We start from the raw sequence: 21,286 nt of genomic DNA on the forward strand, positions 1-21,286 counted from the left end.
TCTCCTGTCACCGCCAGTGAAAGATTGGAGGAACCGAGCCCACCATTGCGTGCGCACACACACACACACACACACACACACACACACACACACACACACACACACACACACACACACACACACACACACACACACACACACACACACACACACACACACACACACACACACAGATAGTCGTATCTTCTTATTCCCGCTCTTCTCTCTCACTCAATCTTGTTTTTTTTCTGCGTTGCTGTCTTTCGCCCCATCCTCCAAAGCCGTCCTCCCCTCCCTCTCTCAGTAAACGGTTCCTGAGCCAAAGACTAATTATTACCGGCAATCATTTCGACATGAAATACCCACTTCCTGCTCGCCGCTCTCCTCCCCCTTCTCCCTCGTTTTCTCCCCCCCAACTTCTTTTATGCTCCTACAGACACATAATGGCACACACACAGTAATTTCATTCCTTGAAGTCCATTTTGTGGGGAATGGTTATTTCTTTCTGAGTGCGACCTTGGGGTCTTTCCTTTAAGCACAAGGGGTGTGTGTGTGTGTGTGTGTGTGTGTGTGTGTGTGTGTGTGTGTGTCTGTGTGTGTGTGTGTGTGTGTGTGTGTGTGTGTGTGTGTGTACATTTGCTATGCAACCTTGTAGTGCTATTGTGAAATTGTGCCTTGCCAAAACAACAGCGGACTGATTTTATAAAGACATTGATTTTCCCCCCGGTTTCTCTTTAGTGGTCTTTAATAGCGTGGCTGGCCGCTGCTCACCCGCTAAACTAGATTTGAAAAGCCGGAGTGGTTTTGTGAAAGTTGTCAACATTCAGACCACAAACAGTGATTTTCAAGGACCTTAAACTACACCGACCTGTTGACTATTGTACAATTTAGGAAAGCATGCATCCATGAACCATAGGTTGTTATGAACATCCCGGCAGAGCTGGAATAATGAGTCGACAAATTGATATAATCAGTAGATCGTCGCAAATAAATAGATGAAGTTCCCTACGTACTTCTTGTGGTTTGGAGGCTTTATCAGATGGATGAGAGTAGACTCATCCAATACTTGCATCACAATTTTGATTGTTGAAGTTGTTAAACAAACAACGCTCTATTGGGTCGACGGTACCAAGAGTTGAGCTCATAGTGCTTGATTACAGACCCTTATAGTGATCGGTACCCTCTTGGTTTCTTGAGTTGGATGACACTCTGCTTTTACCTCTCACGCTGGTTACCCTGCAGCCCAGTTGGAATCCTTCCTTTTCAGCCTGTGTGCAGTCAAGTCCTATGAGCTCCAGCCTTGTTCCAGATGCTCAAATGTGAGAATCTGATGCTTTCTGAACTCTTCTCAGATCAGAAAGAATAAAAAATGGGCTCAAGAACATTTACACTTTTTTTATCCAGGTGTGTGTGTGTGTGTGTGTGTCACATGTTCCTGTGTCTAGCCTCTGCTCTGCTTCTCCAAGCTCATCCCAAGTTTATATTGTGATGAACACACACACACACACACACACACACACACACACACACACACACACACACTCGCATTAGTCCTGATCCCAGCTGTGAGTGACTTCTGCCGAGAGGCAATTCCACTGTAATAAAATCTATAGGGTGGGCGGTGATGGTGTTGGGGGGGAGGGGTTTAATCCTCTCTACCACATTCTCACACCACCTCCACCGCCCCCTCTCTCTCCCACTCCTCGCGGTGCTTCTCCCTCTCCTCCTCATCCCTCTCCTCCTCAACTGACTGGCAATGATAAATGAGTCAATTATGTATGTATGTGTGTGTGTGTGTGTGTGTGTGTGTGTGTGCGCACGGCGCTGCAGAGAGGGAGCGGATGAGGCCGTTATTACCTGTTGCGGCTTGGGGTAATGTTGCGGTATTAATCATATTCTAATTTTCCTCTGCAAACCGCCCCCCCGCCCCCCCAACCACCTCCAATGTCCCACCTCACCACAGCACAGCCCCCTCCATCAATCTATCTGTCGCCCACAAACAAGTCGGAGTAAACTGCCGAAGGCCCGAATATACTACCTCTGGGGAGGGGGGGGGAGTTGGTGGAGATGGGGTGAGAGAGTTGCAGAGGTAACGAGGTGTGTGTGTGTGTGTGTGTGAATCCTTCCACTGGCATTATCCCGTTTTAGAGGACACCGGGGACTGCTTTAGGTGCAAGGAAAGACAAACACAGAGGACAGACAGACATATGGGACTCCAGGGAGAGGTGTTCGGCTGCTATCACTTCAGAGGTGTGTGTGTGTGTGTGTGAGCTCCCACGCCAGGCCTCACTGTAGCCTGAGTTGCTCTCAGACTGAGCAGCACACACAGGGTCATGTCCTGAACAGAGCAGGAGGGAAGTGATTGTTAAAGCTGAAAGAAATATGTCCGGCTCTGACCCGCTTAAAGCTGGAGGTTTCGACTTTGGTGAAACTTGGCAGAAGGGGGGGAGAGAGAGGGAGAGACAGACTGGTAATTGGGGAAGCGACTAAATGAGGATGAACGGAGGACACATGGATAGATTGAAAATTGTCCACAGAGAGGGAGGATAGAGTTGGGGGGGGGGGGGGGACACCTTGGATGTGCCTGCCTGCAGTCTTGGCCTGCTTTCAGGCTCCAAGCGTGACTCCGTCTATTTCTGCTCTGCTCAGAGGTGATAATGGGCTGTCAGCACCCCGTCACCCTGCTCCCTCCTCCCCCATCGTGTGTGAGAAAGCGGGAGAGGTGACTGAGAGAGTCAAGCGAGGAAGGGGGGAGTGATTTGTTGTCATGTTGCTAATTGCAATGTGTATTTTTTTTACTCGGGATATGATAATAAAGAAAAACTCATTGCCTTTTTTTACTTCTGTTACAGTTTGAAAATGGAGTGTGAGAAGCTGGCCACAGAGAAGACGGAGATCCAGAGGCACTACGTTATGGTGAGACAGACAGACACACACACACACACAGGCCACGTCCCTCCACACAACGAGTGCCATGCCAAGTCCTCTGAATCCCTTTCATGTACAGCTGACAAACACCCACCAAAAACCACATGCAAGACCCCACACTACCACACACACAAGTTTATTACAGGAGTGCAGCGTAAACTGTGTGTGTGTGTGTGTGTGTGTGTGTGTGTGTGTGTGTGTGTGTGTGTGTGTGTGTGTTGTGTGTGTGTGTGTGTGTGTGTGTGTGTGTGTGTGTGTGTGTGTGTGTGTGTGTGTGTGTGTGTGTGTGTGTGTGTGTGTGTGTGTGTGTGTGTGTGTGTGTGTGTGTGTGTGTGTGTGTGACAACCATCTTCATACACAGTCTAAAGTATCGAGATTTTAATTCCTGCTTTCACACCAAACTGGGGGCAAATTCCAGTCCTCATTCATTTCAACGAGGTAAAGTGCTTTTTAAATGAATGGGAGAATCAAGTTTGCAGCCCGGCGTCACGCTGCGGTGGCCAATCATGTAACTGGCGATCAATGGGCCATTTAAATCAAATGGGTCAATCAAATAAGGGCCACTCAAATGGGCCGTTTAAAGTGACACTCCCACACCGTCACACAACCCCCTGCTAATTGTTGCTACGCTTGATTTGGTGTGTGTGCAGCCTCAGAGCTGAGAGCTGATACTCACTGCTCTTTCAGATTCAGATTGCTCTTTTGTTCTTCGTTCACACCATCCGAGCCAAAACTTGGGAGAAGTACAAGGAACGAGACGATAAAAACATCCAAATAAAGCATCTCCCAAAAGACGCTGTTCTTAAAGGTGTGTGGAGCAGGATATGTGTTACATGTGCGTTGGTGTGAGGAAGGAATCATGACAAAAACAGTTTGGAGAAATAAATCGACGTGTGAATTTATTGCACAATAAAAAAAGACCGTCATCTCATGGGAAATAGTTTGTATTTGAGGATTTGATAGAGGTACAGAGGCCAAAAATTAAGTCATTCATAGTGAGATTTGTCTTTGCATCCCCTCTGAGGTTTGTTTCTCTGCTAGCATTAGTTGTCAGTCTTCCCCTCCCACTCTGAGGTCGGTGTGACCACAAGGTGTGACACTGCTGCTTCATTTGCCCACTCATTACTGACATTCCTCTGAAGTCAGAAGCTGTTGCATCTCATCAGGAGCCGTTACAGAAGTTAGCATGTGACCGCACTTCAAATCCAAACACAGCTTTAATAAGTTAATTATAGTTGTGTGCTTCTGCTGCCGTGTGAATATCTGTGGCTGTGCTATAGTGAAGAACACATGATCAGCAGTTTGTCTGGATAAAGGAAAGGCTAAAACTGTTTGTTTGTTTTGTAAACCTCCAGCCTTGATTCTACCTGTGATCACAGCCACACACAGCTCCAGCGGACTGACTGTAGGCCGCCCAGAACCCGCTGTGCCAAAAAAGAACCGGCAATCTTGGCACAGAGCGAGGCCTTGCGGGGGGATTGAAGTTTTAGTGATGGGGAAAGGAGGGGGGGTGGCTGGCTGGCATCGAGCTCGGGCCAGGTCTCCTCTCTTGGCTGATGATTTGGGTTCGGATGAGTTTGGATGTTGCTAAGCAACAGGCGAAACTTGGCACACCGACTGCCAAGCAGAGACGCCAGCTGCCAGGAAAGGCGTCTTTTATGGCGGCACACACAGAGAGAGGAGTGAACACACACACACACACACACACACACACACACACACACACACACACACACACACACACACACACTCGAAGGGGAAACATGCACACAAGGCACATAGATACACACTCCTACACAGTTGCGGGCTTGTGCTACGAACACACACACCTGCACACACACACACGAGCGTGCTAACTGCCAGGAAAGATGTCTGGAGAGAGAGGACCCCTGCCATCTCCTCTCACATCCTGCCAGCCGGCTCTGGCTGCCTGACTGCCAATCTCCTTTCTCCACAACCAGCCACGCTGAAAAGCAAATGTCAGCCTGTCACTTTTCGAGGCATCTGACTTTAAAATGCTCTTCTTTCTTCCTCCATCTCTGAAGGTAGAGGAAGAGTGAGAGACCTGTCCTTCCCTCTCTGTGGCATTCATCTCCTCCTGCTCTCCCCACAGCTCTTTGTACTTTCGGGTAAAAGCCAGGGTCAAATAGCTCACATTAGACATGATTATTGCAATAGTCTGTCACCTTCTTCCGCCTGCCGACAATTTCCCTGCCTCGCTTCGGGTGTCTTGCTTCCGAAAAAGCGCCTCCGGGTCATTAAAGTGCCATTGACTTTTAGTGGAGTCAAGGTGAAATTAGGGGCATGGGCTTTTAGGGACAGGTGTGCACTTCAGAGGGGCTGGCATCGTCTGGAGCTGAGAGCAAGACAAGCTTTTGTGAGAGCGTTATGGGCTCACACTGGAAGGTCCTTGTGAAAAACAATAGATGAAATACCACGTGAATATAACATCGCTCGTACATTAAGGGAGGAATTAGATTTTTGTCATTTATTTCTCCTAAGGGAAAAGGCTCTCAATGTTTTTATAACACAAGTTAAAAAATGTTTACAAATCCCTTCAAAACCAACCAAATTGTTGTCCAACATTTAACACGGTTGGACTTCCTTACTCTGTCTGCACTTTAAAAGCAGGTCACACATTCTGTATATTGATGGGTACCGCAGTTTACCTAAACAATGGGAATGCATATTGTATTTGTGGGGGATTACTTTCCACCACAGATTAAAACATCTCTGGTGTGCCAGTGAGTATTTTCGCCAACATGTGGGATTGACTGCAGGATTAATTCCGTGTTGGTTTGAGGCATTTCAAGGGATTTGTTTCCAATAATAGAAAAAATAGAATAACAGGCTTTTTCTGTGTTGTTATCTTTTGTATCACTTCAGCATTTTATCGTTGCAGATACTGAACGGTGCGTGTGTTTTAGCTACTGCGACACAAATTGCTTAAAGTGCTGTGAATTTAACATTTGATTTTTGGGAGTCGTTGCAAAGTGGGTGTCATGATTTTAACGTATAAATAAGATTTCTGTTTGATTTTAAAGAGGCCCTATTATGCTTATCATATAGGTTTGTGTGCATGTAAATGGTCTGCAAAAACTAAAATCCAGGAGTTTCCTCCTACCTGCCTGAAAAACCACCAGTGGACTCGGCACAGAAAGGCCCTTAATGCTCAACAGTGACAAACATAGTTAATACTCAGGAATTAGGACCCTCTGGACATATTGATTAAAGAGGCCCTATTGTGCTTTTTGGGGATTTTCCTTTCCTATAATTCCTCTCCCACACTCCCCCTGTCTGAAACGCCTCCATTGGACTCCTTTGTTTACTTCTGCAACATAGTGACATCACGTTGTAACACTCATGTTTCTATTGGCTAGTGCTCTGACACATTGTACATGATATGCTAAGGAGCGGGACATCTCTAAGATGTTGACCAATCACAACAGAGCCGGCCAGCTAACCAATCACAGCAGACTGGGCTCTGGTTTCAGACAGAGGGTGAAAAGAGGTGCTGCAGCACAGGCAGTATGAGAAACATAAAGAGCTTTTTAAACATTAAAACATGGAGACACCAGGAGAGACACAACATACAAATAATACCTGATAATGAGCAGAATAAGGCCTCTTTGAAAGACTGTGTGCAGGAGTTGTCAGTACTTATGTTTTATGCACAGCATGTACTGAGTTTGTGTTAATAATGGATCACATTCCTGTGTTTTTACACAATGTGTGCATTCCTCATTCAAAAATAATATGATCATGAATGTAACTGGATATGTATATTATAGGAATAATGAAACTCCTTTATGTGCTCCATATGATTGCTGTGCGTTTAAATCTTGCATATTTACTGGTGTCCCCCTCTGTGTTTCAGTACTACGAGATGTCCTACGGCCTTAACATTGAAATGCACAAACAGGTGAGTGCGCTTCAGGTCTCTCTCTACATCTCATACCCTTCTTGCTCAACCCTGTTCCTTAAACGTTGCATTATTCTCTTGGATTATCATCACTGCCTCTGCCTCCTGCCACTTTGCAGGAAAGTTAGTCTGTCTTTTCCCCCGCTGTAATGTCAGTCCTCCCTCTGACGGACCTGTACAGCGGAGGCGTTAATAGGATCCACAAACAGAATTCATTTCTGCATGACAGAGAGACAGATGAGAAGACTCTGCCCTTCCTCAACCCTCTAGAAATGCCTCCACTATCACTCATAGATCCCTGTCTGTTACTGCCTCTCTTCCCCCCATCCGGACAGACAGATATATATATACTTCTAAATAACATAAAAAGTCCAGAATAAATTATTTAAAAAACTGTCTAATCTACTAAACGTATATACATGACTCACTATATATATAAAAAAGATGGTGTACAGTCACTTGAAATAAAGAGTAACCCCTCCATTCCTTCAGCCGCTCTCCCCTCCTCTCCCTTCAGTTGCCATCTTACTTTTTAAATGCTGCTCTCTCTTAATCTCTACTTCTTCAACCATCTTTTCTCCGTCTCCCTTCCTTTCCATTGATTTCTTTTTCATTCTTTCTGTATTTTTTTTGGTTGCTCTCCCTCCCTCCCTTCCTCCCTCCCTCCCTCCCTCTCCTCAGACACTCAGTCCATGCTGCATTTCACTTTAAATCAGGTCACTGCCTCTCCTGCCGTCTCTCTTTATTTCTCTCTCCCTGACTCCGTTCATTTCACCATCTCAATCGCTTTTGTCGTGCCGCCACTCACCCCCCCTCCCCCCAATCTCGATTTTCCCTCCCCCGCCTCCCTTCTGTTTCTTCTTTCTCCGTCTTATTTCTCCTCTCCCTCCCACATCCTCATTGGCTGTCATTTCCTCAACCCGATCTGCCCTTTTCCTCCTCCTCTCCTCTCCTTCCTCCGCCTCCTCTTTTCATTTCCCCCTCTCCCATTCTGTCCTCCCCTCTTTATCCTCTCTCCCTCGATTGCTCATGTTCTCTCTCTCTCTCTCTCTCTCTCTCTCTCTCTCTCTCTCTCTCTCTCTCCCCCCTTCCCTCCCTTCCACCCCCTCCTCCTCCTCACGCTCCTGAAGATGTCATTTAGTAGTTGGAGTTCTCTAACAAGAAATCATTGTGTCTCCCTTGGGGTGGGGGGGTGATGGATTCAGAGGATGGAGGGAATGGGGGAGGGGAGGAGGAGGAAGGGGGGGGGGGGGTTGGAGAGCATGCTGCCTGGCTGAAAAATGGAGAGTGGAGGGAGGGAGAGAAAAAAAAAGAGGGGGTGGAAGTTCAGTCCGGCATCAATAAATCATTTAAGAGAGAGAATGGGATGGGGAGTGTGTGTGTTTGTGTATATTTGTACAAACACACACACACACACACACACACACACACACACACACACACACACACACACACACACACACACACACACACACACACACACAGCAGAGTCTAGCTGTCAAGTAGAAAAACAGCCTGCGGCCATAATGATGTTGTCATGATCTCTGCATGCATATCATTACGGTTCCTAACGGCCTTGTTGGGCCTGCCGCTAAACGTGTGTGTGTGTGTGTGTGTGTGTGTGTGTGTGTGTGTGTGTGTGTGTGTGTGTGTGTGTGTGTGTGTGTGTGTGTGTGTGTGTGTGTGTGTGTGTGTGTGTGTGTGTGTGTGTGTGTGTGTGTGTGTGTGTGTGTGTGTGTGTGTGTGTGTGTGTGTGTGTGTGTGTGTGTGTGTGTGTGTGTGTGTGTGTGTGTGTGTGTGTGTGTGTGTGTGTGTGTGATGTCACATGACAGCGCTTGTAACACTGATTACTGCACTAATGCTGGGGAAGGAGGAATGGTTGGAAAGAGAAATAAATGGAGTTTGATGGAAAGAGATGAGGAGTAGGGAGGGAGGGGGGGAGTTTGCTGTTGGCTGGGTAGTAGAGCAGATCGAGACAGACACACACCCACAGCAAGAATCACTGACCCCCAGCAGGACACACACACACACACACACACACACACACACATACACACAAGCATGCAAAATGCAAACGCACACACAGAAAAACATGCAAGGACACATGAGAAACACATGCACACACACGACGCATACACACACACACTGAGGAAAGATGATGAATCTTCCAACACACACACACACACACACACACACACACACACACACACACACTGTGTGGGCTGGCTGGCTGAGGCCGCAGCAGATGCTGTCCATGAATATTTTAGCCAAACTCCCTGGCAGAGTTTCCATTTGCATGGACCAAATGTAAGCAGCTGAAATATTTACCACACCGGCCCTGGGAGGAACAGGCCACGCTGTGTGTGTGGTTAACCTTTCGGAGTGTGTGTCTCCTTTTTGTTCAAGCTCAATCTGGGGGTGTGTGTGTGTGTGTGTGTGTGTGTGTGTGTTCATCAAAGCAACAGTATCCTCTTTTCTTTTTTTTCAGACGGAGATTGCCAAGCGGTTGAACGTGATCTGTGCTCAGCTCATCCCATTCCTGTCACAGGAGGTGGGACACACACACACACACACACACACACAAACAGTGTACTGTATTCAGCCCCTTCTCTCCTGTCTGACAGCAGCCCACACAAGGGCGTGCACATGCATACACACGCCAAGTAATAAGACACACACAGCTGCAGATGGACACGACTTCAAAGCACATTCCTTGATCGCCAAACGGTCACATGACTCCCAAGAAAAAAAAATCAGTATTTCAAATATGCTGTTTGAGTCTGAATGTTTTTCGACACTAATTAAGAAAAAGTTACACCTCATTAATATTTATTCAGTTCACAAAGAAAGCTTTTTAATTTGCTTCTGAATCCCCCTGCCTTTTACTGACCTTTTGGTTTGTTCCACAGCATCAACAACAGGTGGTCCAGGCCATGGAGCGCGCCAAACAGGTGACCATGGGGGAGCTAAATGCTTCGATAGGGGTACGTGGGCTCACCCCTCTGCCTCATAGCGGGTGTACCTTATCTCCCATTTATTTAATTTCCTTTCCTTTCCTTTTGTTGAGGCAAACATCCACTTGCCCACTCTTAAATATACAGACTTATTCTATAACGATGGATGACTATTCTGGGTATTTATTCACGTGGGCTTCTACTGCCACCTAAACACAATAGATGATTCACTGACAGGTCCTTTCAAATGTCCTGTAAAAATAGGATTTATAAAAGGTTAAATTGGCTTTAAATTTAAGTTTGGGTTTATTTTTTTCATTTGAATTCACATCACGCTGATTTGGTTCCCACTATGTCAGTTCCTGCCCCCCTCGTACACATCGCAGCACTTAGTTCCCTCTCATTTCTACCTCCTGAATCACTTCCTGTTTCGCCACATTGCCTGTGAGTCACACAGATCTGTTTTCTCCTCTGTCTCTTTACTTCACTTCTTCCATTCTTCCTCTCTACAGCAACAGCTCCAGGCCCAGCACCTCTCCCAGCATGCTCAGGGTTTGCCAATGGGGCCTCACCCATCAGGACTGTCCCACCCCGGGCTGGCGCTGGGCGGGGGGTCCAGCCTGCTGGCGCTGTCTGGCGCTCTGGGGGCCCAGCTGGCCGCCAAGGATGAGAGAGCTCACCTGGAGGCAGCAGCAGCCGCCGCCGCCGCCGCAGAGCACCACAGAGGTACAGAAACGCTCTCAAATGATGCACGTTTACTTATTCCTCTTGGTTTGTGTTCTTAAAAGTTTAAATCTCTTTATTGGGGGAGTCACACTCAATTGAAGTGCACAGGCCTGGTACAGCCAAATTGATCTAAATAATGACAGCTCCAAATTGTTGTGTGGGGGGGGGTAGGGTAGGCTAAAAGGCGTGATTGGATCCTGATGATTGGCTTTGCTTAGAGTTTTTGGCACAAGAGAGTTTCTGATAATAACACTCCTGGGGGATATTTTCCCTCTGACTCATCAGCTGGAGAGTGATGTAAAGTGACAGATAATGATGTGTGTGTGTGTGTGTTTGTGTTTCTGCATTTGCTGTCCTGTGGCCGCTTCCTGGATTCTTCTGGCGCTTCTTCCTTGATTGAACAGACCGTGAAGCTGGACCAGTAAGTACCACACAATCTTTTATATCAAGTACACTCACACACAATTCAGGGGGACATATTTACTGTAAAAACCATAGAAAAGTCCAAATAAAAAGTAAGAAATCTGGTAATAAGTCACATTTCTTTATTTGCTTTTCACATGAAATAGGTTATGTTTTAAAAATAATTTCCATAGCACGGTTATCCAATGTGATGCTAATTATAGGGGATATGAGAATGACCTTAGTTTAATAAATATTAAATATTAAATAAATATCTTTGCTTACATTCCTACAAAATAAAGCTTTACCAGTTGAGTTATTTTGCACTTGCTTTAATGAGCAAAAAGTAAACTGCTCCCCACTGCATGCATACTCAAGAATGGGGGACATATTTTAAAGATTTCACTTTGTGTCTTTCTTTCTTTGCTTGAATTGTACTTTCAAAAGTGAGGTTAGCTGCTGGGGTCAGTTGAACATTTCATAAGTAAAGATTATTTTGATTAAAAGTGTAAAAAATGTCCGTTCCTGTTTCTTCAAATCCTGGGTGATGTATTTTAAATCCATTGTTTTGTCCGTTTTAAAAGCCAAAGATATTCAGTTTAATTTGATAGAACAGAAAAGACCATTTTTGAGACTGGAAACAGCATTTTCTATTATAAATGGCAAATTCTAAGGTTTCTAAAGAACACATTTTTCAGCTCCCACTGTGATTATTTGCAAATTTAATCTTTGACAAAGACTGAAATATATGCGTACCATACACATACCTCAGTCCCTTGTGCTGAACCCGGTATGGGGAAGATTCAGATCTCAACATCATTTCAACACTCCCTTAAAGTTATGACAATTCTTTAAGTTATTTTAAAAAGCTCTGTATCAGGGTCAGACGCTCTCCCTGCTCCACAGTCTCCTCTGCTGCCTGGAGGAAAACTTGAAGCGCTCTCTTTCTTCCTCGTCTCCTCCAGCGAGCTGCCGGTCGATGCCGCTGATATTCTCTCACATTCATCTCCGCAGCTTATGAGCCTGACATGATTTATGCAGTCCCTCTCACCTCATTATCACCCTCTTCCTCCCTCACTGCCCTCACTCCTTCCTGCCTTCTCCCCCTTTTTTTTGTTGCTTGCCTCACCGTCTTGCTCTCTCTCTCTCTCTCTCTCTCTCCCCTTCCCCTTCCAGAGCTCTCTGTCCAATGGGGATAAGGGTCGGGCGGCAGAATACCTCAGCAACGGCAAGAAGAGGAAAGCTGAGGAGAAGGAGTTCATGACCGACTATGTGAGGCTCTTTTCTCAACACTGTTAAATGTTTAAGTACCTGAAGTTTCACCCAACTCTGCCTCCTAAGACCAGGTGTACTGCACACCTTGGAACGTGCTCTTCTTTATGGACCAAATGTTTTCTATCTGCTGCCATCACTGTATTATTGGAGGTGGATAAGCAGACTCATCCACTTCTAGGGCTGCATAATGATTGTAGAGTCCCCTAAAGCCAAACAAGTGTGTGCATGTCTAGATATTTTAAGAAAAGGACTTGAAACACGAGCTTAAGGACTATACATGTGTACAATACCATTTTAGTCTAAGTATTGTGGAGCTGCAGATATAGCGCTTCTATTGCCTAGCTCTCCAACACATTGTACGTGATAGGTTAAGGGGCGGGACATCTCTAAGCTGTCGACCAATCGCAACAGCCAGCCAGCTAACCAATCAGAGCAGACTGGGCTCTGGTTTCAGACAGAGGGTGAGAATAGATGCTGCAGTAAAGCATGGAGACATGTCAGTAGAGGCACAAAATACTGATATGACCCTGAAAATGAGCCTTTATGTTTCAATCTTATCATATCGCAGTGGGAAAATCATTCAAAAGTATTCACAATGAATTGTTTTTTACAAATCCTGCAGCCCTATTCAGTTCTGTAAAGGGATATTTTTATTGTGAGAGAAATTAATATCTAGTAGCTATTTAATTTGAGAACGCTAGCAATAAAAGTGCCCTTGAGAGGATTTGACCTCTGAGTCAAACATCGGAAATGAATTTAATACATTTGCACTGTCCACTGCGTTTTACAATATCAGGCTATAACATTTGAAGATGATAGATTTCATTTTGCAGTACAAATAAAAAGCAGTGTTCACACACCTGTATTTGTTTTGATGACTTCATGTGTTGTATTTTTCTACATGTAATCTACATACATCAGACCGTAAAAAGGGAACATCTAACCTCCCTCTCTCTCCTCTCACAGGGCAGCGATGCGGATAAGAGTGATGATAATTTGGTGGTGGATGAGGTTAGTATCCGGCCGGCGGCCTTTTATCCGCCTCACATCAACGCTTTCATCTGCATACATCATGTAAACACAGCTAACAGGAACATCTGAATAACATAAATAATAACTCTGATAATCCCCCTCCTGTCCTCCACCCCTGCCCATATTATTTGCTGTATTCTGTTTAACTCTATTTTACCTCACTGTTGTGATTTTCTAGTTCCATAAAAGCCCTTCTAGGGACGAGTGTTGCAAACTAGCATTCGCTATAAACACTATGATACTTGCATCGGATAGCTGTTTTCAGTCTGTCAATGTTTTCCCGACATGCACAAGTACATATGCATATACACACTCTATGGGCTTCCTACATTTATCCACAGTCCTGTGTGTATGAGTGCAGCAAGTCTTTAAGATAAAGATGTAAATCACTGCTTTTTTTTGTTGCTTAAAATGAGTGTTTGACCTTCAAATGAATATGTATGTGTGCATTGTGTATGTGATGACAGTAACCGAGAATACACACAGTTCCCGAAAGCTTTTACGTTGTAGTGTAGGGTTGGTCTCGTCCGGAAAAACTCTTCTGGTCCCAGGGAGTTATCCTACGGTATTTAAAGGAAACAATAGCAGTTAAAGGATAGGTTCACTGTTCTTTAAGTCTGAAATGTACTCGCTGTAATCATCTTCTCTCAACATTCGTCATTAATTTGTTTACAGAGTGATGGAGGATAGTATCTACAGTCCTTTTTCTGTGCAAAAGTTTACAGAAAGCTGATATGACGCTCCAGCAGACTGTCTTAAACAAGTCAAGTGGGTGTCTTCCATTTTTAGGGAAGACTTCCTTTGTTTCCACAGACAGATTATTACAAAAAAATATAAACGTCATACTGAAGAGACACCCACGTATCTCAATTAGACTACTGAGGCTGAAAAACAACATTACCTGTGATAAGTGTAGGAATACTTTTGGTGAACTGACATTTGAATCAGATTAAGAGTTGATTTTTGGCTGGTCAGTGTGAACAGGAGTCTTTACAGATTGAGTATTCACACACACACACACCCTGTAAAATCACCAAGGTTATCCGAGATAAGACCAGAGTTGCCACACGAGAATTAAAAATAGACACTGATGGATTTCCAGGTGATGCTCTGTGTTCCAGCAGTAATCCCAGTCTTATATGTGTTGGATTCAGGACCCGTCGTCCCCCCGGAGTGTGCAGTCCTACTCGTCCAGGGAGAACGGCCTGGACAAGATGCCCCCCTCCCGTAAAGAAGCCCCCCCGCAGGCCAGCCCGGCCTCCCTGGCCTCCTCCAGCAGCACAGCCTCCCCGTCCCGCGGCAAAGAGCCCCCGCAGGTACGACTACACAGCTGTATGGAGCACAGACATAGGAAGATATGGGAACACGCGTAATATATTTATGAATGGGTCATGGTTCAGACAATGGTCGGTAGTCGAAATTTGTAGATAATTATCAGTTTTATAGTTTTTTATTACGGAACAATTTGATTTTTGAGGGCCTGATGCTCCGAGCTGGATAAAACTACAATAAACTCAAGCGTGATGAAAAAATACGTAAACTAAGGTCTTGCTTATATGGGAGTGTAGAAAATATCTCAACAGCGCCACCAACGAGGAGTCCAGGTCCTTTTTTCCATCTATGTTTAATAACGCTTTCCTCTTTCTCCTCTCCTGTCCCAGAGGGAGAAGTCCAGCACTCCAGGTATGAAGCCGGGGACCCCCATGTCTCAAGAGTCCAACACCCCGGGGCCCAGCGGACCTCCACAGTTCAGACCAGTTCCCGGCAAGCCCGGCGTCGACCCGCTCGGTAAGATCAGCTTGCTCTTATTCCCAGATGGACACCTCTTCACTGCTTAATTGATAAAGCGGGCATTGAACTTCAAAAAGCCTGAAGTTAGTTTGAGTTTAAAATATCATTTCCTAGACTAGGAGAAAAATCCCTCCACCCTCCTCTGCATCAATTAGAAATATGAATGCACCTCTGCGGAATTTTTTATCCTGAACTGGCTCTGTTTCAGTGACTGTATGAGCTGCAGTAGTTGGTATGAGTGTGAGCCAGCCCCCCCCCCCCCCCCCCCCACTGCCACCGCCACCACCACCACCACCACCCCACCACCCACAACCATCTGGACTTAATAAGCAGCTGTGGGCAAAAATATTCAGCGCCCCTCACTTTTTTTAAATGGAAAGATTAGGAGAGGTGATGGACTGTGACTGTGAGCCGCTTCGTAATGAGCCTCCATCTATTCCACTGTAGCGCTTTCTCTTCCTCCTCGCATCACCTGTTAGCACACACACACACAAACACACACACACACACACACACACACACACACCATTACGCATGCATATGTACACCCTCGCAAATGCAGCTACATGCACAGACAGATTATGTTGGACGTTTACATGAGCACACACACACACACACACACACACACACACACAGTCTCCCTGCAGGAGGGCCAGGCAGCCAGCAGGGGGCAGTAGTGGTCTAGAGCTGTTCAGTGAAGTCGAGCTTCTTGTAAGGCAGGCGGCAGCTCGTTCCCGCCCTGTCACTCACTGTCTCACTCACTGTCTCACACACTGTCTCACACACTGAGGGAGCCACTCTCATGTCACTCTGTGCTGAAGTGAAGGATAAAGTATACTTTATATATGTCTATAGTTCTGCTGCTGTAGTATACTGGCATGTTAGTCTTTTATAGAATATTTTAACTTATCCAGAGTATTTCTTATGATGTATTCTTTGTGATGTATTCCTTGCTACTGTAGATATGTTTGTATTTGCTGTTCTTGTTTATTTTAATTTGATTATGTTTGAATTTCCCAATTTGGGGTCAATAAAGTATTTATCCATCCCTCTAATTATCTGTCAAACTAGCTACCTGTGTAGCTAGCTCGCCTTAGCTGCCCATTTATCTAACTGTTCCCTGTGCAAAAACCTCTCTAGCTTGTGCATTTAGAGACTGTTATCCAAGTTATCCAAACAACCCATAACTTAATTTTTCTGAATAACTGACAACACTCTCCCTCTCTCTCTCTTGTGTTTCCCTCCCTTCTCCTCCTCCTGCAGCTCTGGGTCTGAGGAACCCCCTGGCGGTGCAGGGAGCGTACCCTCCGGGGGCTTTTGGCCTGCCTCCGGGAGTGAACGGGGACCTGGCGGGGGCGGCGGGTTACGGCGCCGGCCTTCACTTGGTCTCCCCCCAGATGAACGGAGCTGCAGCAGCGGCGGCAGCAGCGGCAGCCGCAGGATACGGCCGATCCCCCGTGGTGAGCTCCGCGCTCTGCAGATCATTTGTCCTCCCGGTGTCTCTGTCAAACCTCCGCACATTGGGAGGTTCTCTAGCTTTCACATGATCTCATTTTATTCTGAGCTGATGTTATGTCTGAGTGAACCCTCTCCTCTCCTCTTCATGAACACAGGGATCCTTTGAGGTGTTTTTTTTCTCACATTTGTTTATCTCTTTCTCCTACAGGTGGGCTATGAGTCTCCGCACCCGCACATGAGGGGGCTTCCTGCCAGCCTGCAGTCAGCTGCCTCTGGCAAACCGTGAGTTTCCTCTATCCTGAGCGATATCACTAAAACCTTCACCTGTTCACCATTAGCTGGACTGAAGTTGAAAAGAAAACAAAGCAATAGTTTGAAGGGGAATGTCAGAAGAGAACTATTCAAATAAAGCACTTGAAAAACACACTTTCTGGCTCCGCTTCACTTTGTTGTCAAGAGTTCTTATCCTGCTTCTGCAGACAAAGTGACGTCAGGGTTATTTTCAGAGCAGCTTCAAGAGACTCAAGACGTCACCATATGTCATTATTAAATGTCAGACTTGAGTCACTCCGGTCCGTCGGAAGCGTTGGAAATGCAGAAATCACAAGTTGCCTTTGATAATGAAGAGTGGACAATGTCTGTATGCAAGAGTTCTGTATTTTCAAGCAGTCTTAAATTGTCCTCATCAAAGTTATTCTTTTAGTTTAAACAACTCCACTTGAAGAAACAAACCTCCTCCAAAGTTTTATGCTGCAGCTTTTAGTTTGGTATTCATCCTGTTCTGTGTCTTCCTCCCCCCCCTCCCGCAGCGCCTACTCGTTCCATGTGAGCGCAGACGGCCAGATGCAGCCGGTTCCCTTCCCCCCCGACGCCCTGCTGGGCCCAGGAATCCCTCGCCACGCCCGTCAGATCCACACCCTGAACCACGGGGAGGTGGTGTGTGCCGTCACCATCAGCACCTCCACGCGCCACGTCTACACCGGAGGCAAGGGCTGCGTCAAGGTGTGGGACATCAGCCAGCCGGGGAGCAAGAGCCCCATGGCCCAGCTGGACTGCCTGGTGAGGCGGATGTTTTTACACTCATACTTTAAATCTGTGTTCCATCGTCTGTCTCATAATGTTGCTTTACTACCCAGTGCTGCTCTTGTTTTCCACTCTCTTATGATGATGATGAGTTGTGTTCTTGTCCGAAAGCCAAATCCTGCAGCCTCTTTATTTATTGCGTTGCCTCTGTCCCCTCTGTCATCAATTACAGAGCGCCACGACCAGATTACTGGATATAAATGTTTATGTTGTTATGGTGTCCCATCAGAACCGGGATAACTACATCCGCTCCTGCAAGCTGCTCTCCGACGGACGGACTTTGATCGTGGGGGGTGAAGCCAGCACGCTGTCTATCTGGGACTTGGCCACGCCCACTCCCCGCATCAAGGCGGAGCTGACGTCGTCGGCACCCGCCTGCTACGCTCTGGCCATCTCCCCCGACAACAAGGTCTGCTTCTCCTGCTGTAGCGACGGCAACATCGTGGTCTGGGACCTTCACAACCAGACGCTGGTCAGGTGAGAGGAGAGGGGGAGGAGAGGATGGGGGAGAAAGTACTCGGATATTTTACTGAGGGAAAAGTAGAAATAATGCAGCGTCCCACCTCAAAATCTCAATCAAGTACCTAAAGGAAAAGTACAAAATATGTCCCTTTTTCAGAATCATTGAAATACTTTTTTGAAGCATTAATGTGTTTGTGTCACTCCAGTCTTGCACTTTGTAAAGTTAGGGTTTATTTGAATTACCCGTTATCCTGCTAGGTATCCTAACCTCTAATAATATATCATAATTATATTTGATGTTTATAATCTAAATGGACTAAGATGCTAGAAACTAAAGCAGTAAAATGATAATGTAGAGCACTGAAAGGCTAAAACATTTGGCCACAAAATGAAGTGGATTCAAAGTATAAAGTAGCAAAAATAAAAAATACTAAAGTTTAAATTAGCTTGAACTTCACTTTTAGTAGAATACTTCAGTAAATGTACTCGGTTAAATTCCCGGACAGGAAAGAGACTGCGTCATTTTATGTAGTTTTAGTAAATGGAAAATGGAAAGTGGTGAAATAGCCGGACCCTGTTCAAGTAATGTGAAGAGAGGAGAGAGTGATGGGAGAGGCAGAGAGGCAATGGAGTGGGGGGGGGAAGAGAGAGAGAGAGAGAGAATCATTTCTGAAATTTCCACATCTACACTGTCAGTCATAAAGTAGAGCGAGGGTAAAGCAAACACTGGAGAAGTTCATAGGAATAAACTGTCGTCAATGTGTGTGTCTCCGCTCTGCAGGCAGTTCCAGGGCCACACGGACGGAGCAAGCTGCATCGACATCTCCAACGACGGCACCAAGCTGTGGACGGGGGGGCTGGACAACACGGTGCGCTGCTGGGACCTCCGGGAGGGACGGCAGCTCCAGCAGCATGACTTCACCTCGCAGGTACACACACACACACACCGTCAGACACATACATCCGGCTCGCTGCAGTCCAGACATGCTGCTGATTGTTCCTGCCCTCACCCCCACATTTCTCTGAACACCCCCACCTCCTCTCCAGATCTTCTCTCTGGGGTACTGTCCAACAGGCGAGTGGCTGGCTGTGGGGATGGAGAGCAGTAACGTCGAAGTCCTGCACGTCTCCAAACCTGACAAGTACCAGCTGCACCTCCACGAGAGCTGCGTTCTCTCTCTCAAGTTCGCCTACTGCGGTAAGTGTGCAGACACACACACAGACACAGACACAGACACAGACACACACACACACACACACACACACACACACACACACACACCCAGACCAGGGAAGCAGAACAAATCCTCTGCTTCTCTTATTATTCAGACACAGTATCTTCCTTTTCACCTCTCCCATTCTTCTTTATATCTCGCCTCCTCTGAGACTTTATCTGTCGGTGTGTGTGTGTGTGTTTTGTCCTGTAGGTAAATGGTTCGTGAGCACAGGCAAAGATAACCTCCTGAACGCATGGCGGACACCTTATGGATCCAGCATATTCCAGGTAAGCCATGAAACACCTCCTATTATGCACAGCTGATTCTTATGTTTGGAAAATGACGGTGGCCTGATGAGAGAGCGGGATTTCTGATCTGGAATCAATTCAGTTATCATATGTTACAAGATTAATTTAATTCCCTGCTTTTTCATCGTCTCAAGGGTCATTTTGAGAATCACATGCATTGCTTTTGACTTGACTTATGTGAACATATGGGTCACTAATATTTCTTCCTCTCTCTTCAGTCTAAGGAGTCTTCTTCGGTTCTCAGCTGTGACATCTCTCCCGATGACCAGTTCATCGTCACCGGCTCCGGAGACAAGAAGGCTACAGTCTACGAAGTAATCTACTGATCTCTGATTGGCTGAAGAAAATAAAACTAATAATCAGGGGGCGGGGCTGAGGCTCCCTCCTGCACCAATGACTGTACAGAGCTTCGGTGGCATGGAAAACAAGAGACACTCAACTTGTACTTTGTTGTTTTGTTTACGTTTGTGAAAGAAATGAGAGAGAGAAGCAAAGGGGGCACAAAGTCACATCTCTGGAAAAAAAACAAACTTTGTTTTGAATGCTCTGAGAACGCTGGTTAGTCTATAGCTGCGCAAAAATGTGGGATTCCTCCAAAGAACTTTTGCTTTTGTTCCTTTTTTTGTTCCTTTTTTTAACAAAATAAAACCTCTGTAGTGAACAAGAAATTAGCAACAAAAAAAAAACTTATTTTTTTAGCCTTTGAATTTTTCGCAAACAGTTGGACCGCATCAAGTGGAAAAAGGCCGACGTGGGGCTGAGGAGGGGGGGGGTGGGTTCAGGGAGGGCTTAACGGAAAATACAATCCATATCTGTGCTGTGTAAAAAAGTCCCATCCTGGGTCAGCTTGGCCCGGCGTGGCCCGGTCCGGTCCAGATGCGCGGCCGCTCCTTGGGGCGGCAGATGTGCGACAGATGGCGGGATGGTGCGCTCTGAGGTTCCAGCTATTTTTCTTTTCTCTCCAGGCTAAGTTTCATGAGCAGCAACATGATTGTATCATCTCCAGTACACACAAGACAGCACAGGGTTTCTTCTAACGTCTCCTGAGAGTTTGTCTTTGTTCCTTTTCTGTCTTTATAAAAGAACAAAGCCAGACTTATTGTGGAAAGATGTTTAGGGGAAACCGTCCTGAAACACAACACCACGACCCTGAAGACAGACGTGAGTTCAAAACGCTCACAGGAGGTGAACTACATAAATATTTGGGCCTCATCTAAACACTCAACGTTAAACGTGTTTTTTTAATGTATTTGTTAGGGCACATATAAGGCAGAAAGGTATTTTCACGACAGCATCATGAACCTTGAACCTTGCTATATATGGACATGTAAATAAAGTTCTCTAAAGGCAGTTATCTGTGACTTGGATTTGCTTTAAGAAAACTGCGGGTGTGGGGCGATCTCACATATCAGTTATTGTTGGAAATCTGCAGTGGATAAGTTCCACTTTTGTGTTTCACAGAAAAAACAATTAAACAGCTTCTTACGGATTAATGTAGGTGTGATTATGTGAGGGGTATTTGGTGTGTGTTACCAGAGACTTTTCAGCTGCAGAACATTCAGATGTTTTCCTAGTTTAACCTGATTTTTTTTCAAACTGAAACAAACGTCAATAGAAGCATTTGCTGAATAGTTTTACAGCGAGACTCCAGAAAACACCGTAGAAATATTTAGGTGGGAAAGGAAGGATGGGAATAGTGAGTACACTCTGCCTCCGCTCTCCTGTGATGGAAGCACCTCTCTCTCGCTG

General features: G+C 45.9%; 1 protein-coding gene across 3 annotated transcripts in view; it reads left to right on the plus strand.

The window, feature by feature from the left end:
* The window catches only part of tle2a (TLE family member 2, transcriptional corepressor a), a 39,748-nt gene extending 18,719 nt beyond the window's left edge, over positions 1 to 21,029 (plus strand). For 2 of the 3 annotated variants that reach the window (XM_063891958.1, XM_063891959.1), the window contains exons 3-20: positions 2,832 to 2,895; positions 6,785 to 6,829; positions 9,318 to 9,380; positions 9,739 to 9,813; positions 10,296 to 10,509; positions 10,914 to 10,930; positions 12,088 to 12,183; positions 13,153 to 13,197; positions 14,373 to 14,534; positions 14,880 to 15,006; positions 16,273 to 16,469; positions 16,676 to 16,749; positions 17,277 to 17,526; positions 17,780 to 18,027; positions 18,794 to 18,941; positions 19,060 to 19,210; positions 19,440 to 19,516; positions 19,756 to 21,029. In XM_063891958.1, coding sequence (XP_063748028.1) covers positions 2,832 to 2,895; positions 6,785 to 6,829; positions 9,318 to 9,380; positions 9,739 to 9,813; positions 10,296 to 10,509; positions 10,914 to 10,930; positions 12,088 to 12,183; positions 13,153 to 13,197; positions 14,373 to 14,534; positions 14,880 to 15,006; positions 16,273 to 16,469; positions 16,676 to 16,749; positions 17,277 to 17,526; positions 17,780 to 18,027; positions 18,794 to 18,941; positions 19,060 to 19,210; positions 19,440 to 19,516; positions 19,756 to 19,863 — 2,161 coding nt within the window. In that variant the 3' untranslated portion in view covers positions 19,864 to 21,029. The remainder of the gene's footprint in view (positions 1 to 2,831; positions 2,896 to 6,784; positions 6,830 to 9,317; positions 9,381 to 9,738; positions 9,814 to 10,295; positions 10,510 to 10,913; positions 10,931 to 12,087; positions 12,184 to 13,152; positions 13,198 to 14,372; positions 14,535 to 14,879; positions 15,007 to 16,272; positions 16,470 to 16,675; positions 16,750 to 17,276; positions 17,527 to 17,779; positions 18,028 to 18,793; positions 18,942 to 19,059; positions 19,211 to 19,439; positions 19,517 to 19,755) is intronic. The other variant, XM_063891960.1, reaches the window with a different exon arrangement.
* The last annotated feature ends 257 nt before the right edge of the window (positions 21,030 to 21,286 follow it).

This window comes from Eleginops maclovinus, chromosome 9 (assembly GCF_036324505.1).
Source record: "Eleginops maclovinus isolate JMC-PN-2008 ecotype Puerto Natales chromosome 9, JC_Emac_rtc_rv5, whole genome shotgun sequence".
NCBI lineage: Eukaryota > Metazoa > Chordata > Actinopteri > Perciformes > Eleginopidae > Eleginops > Eleginops maclovinus.